Source organism: Sphaeramia orbicularis, chromosome 19 (assembly GCF_902148855.1).
Source record: "Sphaeramia orbicularis chromosome 19, fSphaOr1.1, whole genome shotgun sequence".
NCBI lineage: Eukaryota > Metazoa > Chordata > Actinopteri > Kurtiformes > Apogonidae > Sphaeramia > Sphaeramia orbicularis.
The window spans coordinates 5,976,342-5,988,024 of NC_043975.1; the positions used below are offsets into that span (position 1 = coordinate 5,976,342).

At 38.3% G+C, this 11,683-nt stretch overlaps 1 protein-coding gene across 1 annotated transcript in view; it reads right to left on the reverse strand.

Annotated features, from left to right (window-relative positions):
- The window catches only part of entpd1 (ectonucleoside triphosphate diphosphohydrolase 1), a 53,758-nt gene extending 45,883 nt beyond the window's left edge, over positions 1-7,875 (reverse strand). The window contains exon 1 of the mRNA XM_030122518.1: positions 7,757-7,875. Coding sequence (XP_029978378.1) covers positions 7,757-7,772 — 16 coding nt within the window. The 5' untranslated portion in view covers positions 7,773-7,875. The remainder of the gene's footprint in view (positions 1-7,756) is intronic.
- Positions 7,876-11,683: the final 3,808 nt, after the last annotated feature.

Genomic DNA, 11,683 nt, shown 5'->3' on the forward strand with positions numbered 1-11,683 from the left:
GCTTCTCAATGAATTTTCCCAGAATTTACCCTTTCCTAAGTGATGTATCACCATTTATTCTAATATTATCTTCTGCTTTTTGTAATTTCCAGTGAAATTGTAGTATCTTCTTATATTTAATTGACTGATCGTGTAGATATTCCAAACAGTTTAGAATAAATTTAAAGGATAAATTAACTTTTTCAGTAAAATACATTATTAAATAAACATAAAAACAAGTAACTGCCAGGTTTTACTGGTGAATCAATGTTTTCTTTCCACTTTCCCTACAGAGTCTCTGAATGTCCAAATGGGTCATGTCTGATGAGCATGAAAAGCTAAGAAACTGTATTTTGCCTGAATTATTTCCATGTATTGATAGAATTAGTGGATCAGAAGATGATTTTGGCCAGTGGTCAGGTCTTTGAGGGATCAGTCGTCTGAGAACATCTGAGAAACTTCCATAACCTACTTAAAATTCCACCCACTCATTTTTACTCAGTTTTTCTCTCTTCAAGCACTTGACAAAAGAGTCTGACTTCATGGAAGACATCATGGCTTCACTGGGTGTGTTTCCATGCAGCTGTATTTAGCAGCAATTTCCAATTTGTGCATTAACAAAACTTAGCGGAAACACCTCAGAATATTACAAAAAAAACATTAACGGGTAGAAAAATATTAGAAAGTAAATGCAAATAAGTTCAATGGGAGCATATTTAGCTAAAATAGTATGTCTACGTTTAGGAGACTGCAACGTTCACACAAGATTAACACAAGAATCAAAGAGAAATGTCACACTAGATTGAAAATTTCAACCGTGTTAGTTGAACTATAGAAAGAAACGATAGATAAAGACTTAAAAAAAAACCCTGCAAACTCTGAGAAGCAAGTAGAAGAATTGGGAGTGGTGTTATATGATGCAAGGTTTTGTCAGTGTTTGTTAAGTCTGTCAGCCCCTCAATTAACAGGACAGATAGTATGTTATTGTAAAATACTGCATGCAACTGGCAAACTTTAGCTATGATGAAGAAGAAGCAGCCATTCATATCTGTGTAACAGTAGTGGATGGAAACAAATGTGGGACACATTTCGATCTAAACACACCCTTAAGCTTCTGTTTAGATTTCTACTGTGACTTCATGTATTTTTTTTCTGTCCAGACTTGAGGCGAAAGAGGAGAAACCTGCCCTCCCTCCACCTGATGGATGGACCCCAGTACATACATCACTCTGCACAATAAGGGTCGAACGTCACCGCCGACTCCGCTCTTAAGGTAACATTCAAGGAACACATACTGACATGCACACACACACACGGTTAATGTTTCCATTTCCATGTTCCGACCCCTCCGTACACACTAATGGAGCGTCAAGGTTGAGGTCAAGCAGTCCGGATGCTTTACACAGCGGCATAAGGAAAGTGGGAGTGGCTGAATCATAACAGATGTCATGTGTTGTTACTAATTCATCTGTCCATTTTCATAAACGCAGTATGAATACTTGATACTATAAAGCTTTTTAAAGTAAATACAAGAGATAACCTTTTGCTTTAATTACTTCCCAGCAGGAGAGTTAAGCACAGAGAAGAAAAAAACTCCAGTTACCATTAGCTTAGTGTTGTTTAGATGAGTACCGTTTGGCCCTTTCACCTATAAAAACAAAAAGCCCACAGCTCTGCCATGTGAAATAACAGCACATCAGTCTTTGTGCAGCTTCTTTCCTAATACACTATGTGGACAAATGTATTGGGAGACATTGAATTCAGGTGTTTCTCAGTTAAAAAGATATGACTGTGCTTCTTCATTCTACCAATATAAATTGAGCATCTGCTTTTCTGTTTAAAGGAGTGATATTTTGCTTTTTTAAATGGAATTATGCTTTTCAAAACCTTTCCCTGTGGTCTACATAAACTGTAAATGCTCTGCTTGGGTCTGAATTCTTAATTAATTCAACTCCACAGGTCCATCTTCAACCCTATTTCTGACTAATGACACCAGAAAGGTTGTTTTGAGCACTGGCCTTTTAAATCCAAATGAGCCACTTCACGCCCCACCCCCTCCAGGTTGTTGACTCTGCTTTCTGTCCCGTTCAACCACAAGTGTTCGTTAATACAACCAACAACTGAACATTTTAGGTAATCGGCTCCAAGTTTGGACATATTTTCAGTATGGACTACAACCGCTGCTGCTGGTAAACAATTGTGGTGTACTCTGAGAAATGTTCGTTGGAAGCCATGACCTTATTACCTTCGCCAAGGAGGTTATGTTTTTGTTGGCGTTGGTTTGTTTGTCTGTCTGTTTGTGTGCAAGATAACTCAAAAAGTTATGGACGGATTTGGATGAAAATTTCAGGAAATGTTGATACTGGCACAAGGAACAAATGATTAAATTTCGGTGGTGATCGGGGGTGGGGGGGCACACGGGGGGGGCCCACTGATCGGCCTTGGTGGAGGCCTGCGCTCCCCGAGTGTTCTTAGTATGTGCAAATGTTGTGATGTAACTAGTTACAAAACATAACAAATTAAGCAGGAATTAAAACAGGTTGTAGAAATCCACTCAGTTTTTGCCAAAATAAAATGAATATAAAGATAGCTTTGCAGCACCTGGAGGGTTCAAATTCAAACTTTATGAACTGTTAGGGTCCAAATACACAAATAAATGAACCAGACTAATAAAAGTGAGTTTAGCAAAATATGGCCCCTTTAAGGAAGAGCAGTCAGTCCAAACAATGAGCTGTGGATCTTGGCCTTTAAATGTGTTTGCATGCCTGTGTTTGTAGGAGTAACTGTATATGTCGGACTTTAGACTTTTTTTTTTTTTAACACCAAAATAAGGTACTTTCTGGACCTATAACGTTACTTTAGAACTACAACTTAAGGCTAGATTTATATGAACATCAAGATACACTATGTGGACAAACATATTGGGACACGTTGAATTCAGGTGTTTCTTTTCTAACAGGGGTCTGGGATACAAACAATAATGACAGATGTCATAATATAGTGTTATATTGTGATAAACATCATTGCATAGCATTGGTTAGTTTTGTTTAAATTGTTATCTTTGCTTCCAAAATGCCTCAGATGGTTTTTACTTAATTTCTCTAAACATTGATTTAAAATTTTTTTTTTTTATTCATGACTATGATTTTAAATGTTCTACGTTTTAAGTTTCTAAAATATTTTTCGTGCTCTTCCTGTAAATAATAATTTTCTTCCACAACTACCCATCTGCTTTCATCACATCTCACTTAAACTTTAAGGAAATATTGATGTTTATAAACTATGTGGACAAAAATATTGGGACACATGGCTACAGCTGTAAGATCTCCTGTTCATGCTGATTTGAGGCAAACATCAATATTTCCTTAAATATAAAACTATATTATGGCATTTGTCCTTATTGTTTTGTAGCCCAGACCCCTTTTAGAAAAGAAACACCTGAATTTGACATGTCCACATACTTTTATCCATATAGTGTATGTTGATATTCACATAAATCTAACCCTAAGTCATAGTTCCAAAGTAACGTTATAGGTCCAGAAAGTTCCTTATTTTGGTGTAAAACACGTCTGAAGTCCGGCCTGTATTTTAGATAAAGAAGTCTGACATATAAAGCTACTCCTACAAACACGGGCATGCAAACACATTTAAAGGCCAAGATCCACAGCTCACTGTTTGGCCTGACTGCTCTTCCTTAAACAAAGATGCACACACTTGGTTTATATTGGCAGAATGCAGAAGCTCAGTCATATCTTCTGTTTGATTTGTGTGACATAACACAATCTCCACCTCTGCTGATCTGTAACTCCCGGCTCGTGAATCTCCAGGGATAGATGTAAACGAAACTAGATGAGAGGAAGAGAAAGATAGAAGAACGTCAGAGTCAGCATATGCTCCAAGAGTTGTTTCTGCGCTCCTTCGGGCTCAGGATGAGTCAAACGGTGACACAGTTGGGATCGACTCTGTGGTTTTGTAATGACAGTAAGACGAGACAACAGCAGCCTTGTGATGCGGGTCTTAAATTTGTTGTGCTGTTCTGGTGGTCAGCTTTAACCGTTCATAAGCCCGGCCTACGTGGACATATGTATGTGCACATTGGGCAGGTAATGCAGGTGTTACTGACATAATCACTGTGGTTGACTAATGCCTGTGACACAGTATCTATTTAAAAACTTTACTTAGAACGGTGAAAAAATATGTGAAAGTAATGCAAAAAAAAATGTTTTGGGAGTATCTCAAAGGATAGCACAAGTTAATGAAGGGAAAAAGTGAATGACCTTGAGCAGATTTTATCAGCTCCTGCTTTTTTTATTGATCTCACAACAGTGTCAACTTAACCCTTTATCGGGCAACTGACTAATATTGATAATTTCCGCATACATTATGAGAGTGACAGCAACACTTTCCAGTGAGGACAGTGAGTCAACAATCTCAGGTCAAATGTGGACTACAGGGTCTGTAAGTTCCACCTCTGCATAAACAGTGAGTGTAACTGCTTTTTTAGGTACCATGAAGTAATGGTACTGGTACGTACTGGCCTAGGGGAGAATCTAGACAAGCGTAATGTGCTATTTACTTTTTGGATTTTTTTTTTTGTGCCACTTACTGGTAAGGAACCCAGTATGGTAACTTCATTGACCTTGATTTTCTACATAATAAAAAAAAGTGCAAAAAATTCACAAAAGTAATAGTCTTGTTAGGTCCTCCGATAACACACTAAGGTTGAAGTTTTGAATTTCAGAGTATTTCTATGAGTGCCCTATAAAGGGTTGATATGGAAAGTTAAACAATGTGGAAATACTCAATTAACCAACTTTGCATTTGCAGATAATTACATCTGTGGTTTATACATGCTTAAACCTGGAGCTCTCTCAGGTAAAAACAGAAATAGACAACACCTAATGATGGATACCTTTATTCCACACACTTGATTTTCTTTTAATTGAACAGTAAAAGTCCCATTGCTCCTATCAGAACCTGCCCATGGACAAACTAAACAAACACCATCCGCTCCCACACGTCGACCATTGTGTCCTCAGGGCACAGTTTCCTTCTGGTTTTAACAACCGCAGTCAAAGTTTTGCTTTTTTTTTCCCTCAAACACTCAAGTAAAGGACACATCTAACTTAACAGCTCTATAAATACTCTTTCAAGCTGTTTTGCAATGGCAGTGTCTGCAGCTTTCTTTGAAAAGGGAACCTCGAGCAGCGTCATATGATGGGAAATGAAGGAAGTGGCTCCACTGTGTTCACCACCTAGCTCTGCGTTAGACCGAGCTCGGGCTGGAATAGTCCAACCGTCATTCTTTACCATCCATATGTGACATATAACGACTACAGATCAAATTTCCATACAATGGTCTTGTCTCCTGATAAGGTATATTTCTGTTGTCTAAAACAATCATACATGGAAGTGAACTGATGTGAAAGAATCAGTTTAATAGTGTATTTTGACATTTGGAACAGGAATAATATGATAGTTTTCTTTGAATTAATCAAGGTTTTTAAACATTTGTGACGCCATCGCAGCATTATAAACTTGCAGTAAACACAGAATAATTCCATTTTTCATACCCACTTAACCTTTCCAGAGCCAAGGGGGCTGGAGTTGGTCCAACAAAAAAAGTCAGAACAGAACTGGAGAAGAAACTTTGAAATTTTCTGCTCCCACTAACAACCTACAGAAGGACCTAAAATAAAGACGCTGGTCTCTTAAAATGCATTCAGTCATTTTAAATGGATCAGAAAAGGATAAATCTGGATGTAGATATTTTTCAAATTGATTGAAACAGGGTCTGCATTGAGATGTTTTTAAGGAACATTATTGTATACTTTTAGTACCTTTTTTAAAATGATTGTTGGTGGTATGTATTTAATATGGTGTTTTATTTATGGTTTACCACTGAGTTGTACTGTGTCTTCTATATATGTTTTAAGTGTGGATGTATGGTGGAAACGTCTACTGCTGCTTTCGTGGCCAGGACAGTCTTGCAGAAGAGAATTTTTAATCTTAACAAGTCATTTTTTTTTCTGGTTAAGTTAATAATAATAATAATAATAATAATAATAATAATGCTTTCAAAAGGCTGATGTTGGGCAGGGGTCAGACTCTGGTCAGGTCACCAGTTCAGTGTTGGGCTGGGACTAAGTTAGTCACAGCAACCACAGTATTGCAATGCACTGTTAACGACAAGCCAGCTGCAGGGGACAGCGAGCGATCGCCACACCCGCTGTGGTCACAGTTTTGTTATTGTTCATGAGGCTATTCAACCATACCATGCATTTTTCATAGAAAGCACACAGATTGTGTCATTCAATAAACAAATAAATAACAACACTCTTAAGGATGTCATACTCTGCTAATATCCATTTTACATGAGTACAGTAAAGACTGTTACTTTATTCTAGACCAGAGAATGTATTGTAAGTCAACTTTGTAGTAATTTCCCTACTACAAATGTTTAATTCAACCTGTTACGTAGCATCGTTTTCTAATTCTAAGCAAATAAAGTTCCGATTGTCTCACCAGCTGTAACAACTATAATAAGCTGGTGGACAAACATGTACAACACAAGTTTGAGATCTTTTATGTCACTATGATGAATCTGAAAATATTTGGGGCACATTAGACGAATGTGGGCTGTAACCACATTAATATTCCCCCGTTGAGCCCCCAAAACCACTGCAGGGGAAATTCCTCCTTTACAGCAGCTCGTAGTGACACATATAGACAGAAGGCACTTCACACTCACCGTGGGTAACTTAGAGTGACCTATTAACCTCCATGTCTTGGCCTGCAGGACAACACTGACCACTGGGTTGATATTCTTCTGGCTGTGAGACAGAACTGACTACTGCACTCAGAACACATACTCCAGAGCTGCCTTTCCAAAACAGACCTGTTTTGATTGCATTGCCAGTTGGCAGCGTATAAAACATAGTGATATGATTTGTGAATTCATTTCCTTAAGTCACAGGAAAAGCTCTTTCATGCTGTACTGTTTCACTCAAATACTGTGTGATCAAAAGGTTTTGACACCGTAGGAGTTACTTAATGGGAAGAAGTTACAACAATTTTGGATTTTGAGCTGAAAATGTTTTATTTAGAGAAAACAAATCTTGTTGTGTAAGTGTAAGTGGACTCTTAAGCTATTCTCTAAGCGTTCTTTAATAACAAAACAGCCTAAGATGAACTATAGAAGTGCAAATAGTTTGAGGCTAAACAGTTTATCTTTACTCAAACATCTTTTGCAAACAGAAGCAGAGATTTTTCATGTCTTGACTAACAATGAAATGACAGCGGAGCAGCAATCAGTTAATTGCTTGAACCTCAAGAAACATCAATACAAATACTGGGTTTAATATTAGACATTAGTAGCGATGAGGCTTTAACCAGCCCACATTAACCCCATTAAAGTAAACAGAACACTTGCCCTCAGTCAAAAAGACCTACTGATTAACTCCCATAAACCTCACATGATCCTCAAACACCTCCATCTACCAGTGCTGGAAAACACTCCCAGACACCTGCTTACGCTGCTCATATACACAAAGTCACACACATGCTGTGAGAAAGTCACACCTGCCCCACAAACGCTGCGTTGCTGGTATATGCAGCAGAGCAGGTCACACACTTGGAATGGAACATCCAGTCACTTGGTGCTTGACATGAGCTTCTGACACATTCACACTGGTGCTGTAAATTGGTGGTAATGGTTTCCTGTTGTGCGTGTATCTGTATGTGAGTGAGTGTGTGCCAGTCATAGCAGTACACCTACCTCTTTGTGCAGACATGGGTTCTCTCTCAGCAGCAACACAATGCTCTTTCTATTCTTTCCTCCTCTCTCTCCTTTCAGGCTCCCTCTCTCTTCCTCTCTCTGGTAGCTCAGCTCTCTCCTCAGCCTCAACGTTTTTCAGCACCTCCTTTCACATACACTCGCTTTATTAGGAGAGGCTTCCCTCCTCCCTCCCGCTCAGCCCCCTCCCCTCTTCCCAGGCGCCTTTAGCTTTGCCTTGTGTTTACCCCTTTCTCTTCTCTCTCTCTTTCTCTACACCTTTGTCATTCTCCTACTCCATCTCCCTGTGTTTCCCTTTTAAACACTTTTTTCCCCCCCCCTCTTTTGCATCTCCCTCTTAATCTCTTGCCGTAACTCTCCCGCTCCCTTCCACTTGTGTCTTTTATCATCTCCCTTCTGCCTCTGTGTCTTTGTCATTGTCTCTGTCTTGTAAAAGTGGGTCAAACATGAAAGCACTGTTAGATCTGGATGGGAGCTAGAGCTCAAGCTGGAGGAATATTAGAGGAAAACCACTCTTGCACTTAAATCCTTGATACTCTGCTCTCTCAGTGTATCAATGTAATCTTAAACCCCGCGGAAAAAGTCCAGCTTTTAAAGGCTTTACTCAGTCTTCAACCATAAACGCTGGGTCAATAAAGTTAACTCTTATAGGCTTTATACAGTATTTAGGAGTTGTACATGTGGAAACCTGCGGCGTGGACACTGATACCTGTTTTCGGACTGTGTACTTTCTAACAAGGCTAAAACACAAAGCCTTGTCTGTTGTGAGTCACAGTCACAGGGGGAGATCAATCCAAATGCACACACTAGGGTACAGTTTAACCACAACAATGGACCACCAGTCTCCAGCAAAGCTATTTATGTGAGGAAAAATCTGTCGCATCAGCAGAAATCAATAATATACGGGTGTGACCAGGATGCACACTAATGCATATAGTACAAATAGTAACGGAGGTATGCTTTAATAGACTTATTTTATAGTAGGAAAGCAGCCGGCAGCAGTATTTTACGCACATTAGTTGCCCCCATTTTAGGAAATATTAATTAAATTGACATTACTGAATATTTCCCTCAAGTTTGCAGCTTTGTAACGCATTGTGGTTTAATGTGAATCTGTTCCTGCTCCGTCAAACCGTCACTAAATATTGAAATCATCATTAGTGGTGTTAACTGGCTTTTATATCCAGTGACAGGCACAGCGAGGTTCTTCTATATCGGAGTTTTGACAGACCCCCAAGTATCCCCCTAGACAGCTGATGCACCCCTCTGGTTGGTTCAGCTCAGCTCAGAAAAGATTAATCCCCAAGTATTTCGGTGCTTAATTAAAAGTTGAAGTAACCCCAGCAAAAACGCAACACATTCTCCAACCCTAACCTCTGCGAAAATAACAATGCGCTGTTTTTCTTTCTTTGGATCCAAATGTAAATGTTCTGTCTATTTAGTCACTGAATAGTTTACTCATTTAGAGACATGTAGTTGAGGTGATTCATTAAAAACCACACCTTTGAGTGCATAGATAATGTGAGTAATATTTGATAAAGGTCTGGTGAATTGATTTTAGACTTGTAAATGATTTAGATTAATGATGTAGATGTGCTTAAGTTGAATTAAGTAAGCAATAAAAGCCTAACTGGTATTTGCTGAGGTATTCATATTAAGGGACTCACCTTGGTTATTCCACAAATGCATTAATCTGAGCTTTACTGGGCTTATAATAATTTTATTTTCTGCAAAATTATCAGTTAAATCGCACTATTGAGGAGCGACTGTATACTGAGGTCTGCTATTCTAATTCTCAACACTTTAACTGTTTTTCATTTTAAGTCTTACACAATTTATCCTTGTTTCCGTATTTTAAAAGTCACTTACTGGTGCAACTTTTTTAGTTCCGTAAGAACCATATGAATGCAGACTGACACAGACGGAGCACAAGATGAGAAAGGAAGTGAGAGGGTCGCTGGGCGAAGCTGGAGGCGTTTGTTGGACCACATATTCAATCAGCAATCACTAAAACATGACAACCAATACATCACAGCTTCTATTCCATGGCTTCTCTCTCCAGCTGGCGCCCCGGAGAGCTCTTAGTTAGAGAGGCAATGTTTAATGAAACACAACCACAACAACAGTATTTCATTTTAAATGTCTTTGCTGTGAGCGATGCTGAGCTCTTAAAAGGAATGCAACGCTTTATTCGGCTCATTCTGATCAGAGATATCATCAGGGCACAGTCGATTTTCAGATATCATTTTGTAGAAATTAGTTTAGCTATGTTTTCAGCTGATTTTGTATATTTGCAATGTAAAATGAGTGCTGCTTCTGCACAGAAAACATAAAAAGTTCCCCCCTACTGTTTATTAAAGCTTATCAAGTCACTTTAGTCACAAAGTACAACAAAGACGTTACTTTTCGCACCGATTTAATGTTTATCGACTGATCCCACAGCTGATGCAGATAAAGAGAGGAGACGTCCTTTTTGTTGTCGTTATAAACACAAAGTACACAAAATTGCAGCTGACACATAAGACAAAAGTGAAGTTTCAGTTGTCTGATAAGAGACGCTGACCATGGTGGTTGCACTCGGACACACAAGCAGTTTAATGGCACTTCACTCAGCATATTTGAATGTTTGAGTCACACTAAACAATGCAAAACAAGATTTGTATCTCTCCTTGGACATTGATAACAGCGTTCTATTGTGGTTGATGACATGTAAGCAGCAAAACATGATTGCATTCGGAGAGGAAATACCCGACTGAAACAATGCATTTAATTAGATTAATACTTAACTTAATAAACAAGTGCGACATGTTTTGTCAAATAATCACTTCGAGTTAAATTAGATTGGTTTTGCGTTTTCTTCCGACCAGTCATCTTGCTCAGCCGCCGTAGATGGTGTAACTAACTTAACTAATCTATGACATGGGAGAGATTATTTGCGAGGATGTTTGGAGTCCTGTTAATTATTTTTGATTTTTGTTACTATGGTTGTTGACATTACCGAGCCACACAAGTGATTTTCAATCCAATCCAATGTGACTTTTTCAGTAATTACAGGGTCATAATCAACTCTCCTTTCACAATAATAAGTAGGAGTAAGTATTTTGCCATCACAATCAATGCAAATAGATCATTTAATCACTTTAGCCAATTAATCAGCGCAGATAGGATTATAGTAGGATCAGTATTGGTAGAGGCTGGCGCCGATAGACGCTGATGACTAATAATGTCTGGCCTCTAAACTAGAAATACTGACTTTGATGGAAAGTCAAAGCTCAAAAGATAAAAATTACACCCACCTACATTTTTTTAATGTTTAGTTTGATGTTAAGTTGCACATTTTTGACATTTAAATGATTCTGATTATGTTTGTTCTGTTATATTTTTCAATTTCTTTTGCAGTATTTTGACTTGGATGTTCAGTTCAAACCTAGTGTCTTTTGTATTTGCCTTTCATCTCAGCATAGTATTTATTGTAATTCTATATGCAGTCTCTTCTATTCATGTGATTTAATATGAAATGAAGGGTGTTGGTTGAGTACAGTGTTGATTAGTCATCTTTTCACTTCTCTAAATTAGTGGTAGTAGATTTTTTCATGGTAGATACATTATTGGTGAATGTATAGTTTAGTTTTGTTTAATCTGAGAGGGACTGTGGGCAAAAAACATTAAACTAATTGCAGAAAAGGTGCGTTGTATCAGATTGTGCTAGCAGCTAGTTTCTATCTGTGCTCCCCAGTATTCAATGTCCTAGATATTTTTTGTTTAACAAGTCATGGATAGGAGTAACGATCAATTAGAAGTCAACCAATAGTGGATTTCTGTCAGTGTTTCTTCTCCCCCAGAGGGGGAAAAAACATCTGAACTGTCACCATTATGTTTGAAATGCAATATCACATGAACGGTAAATGG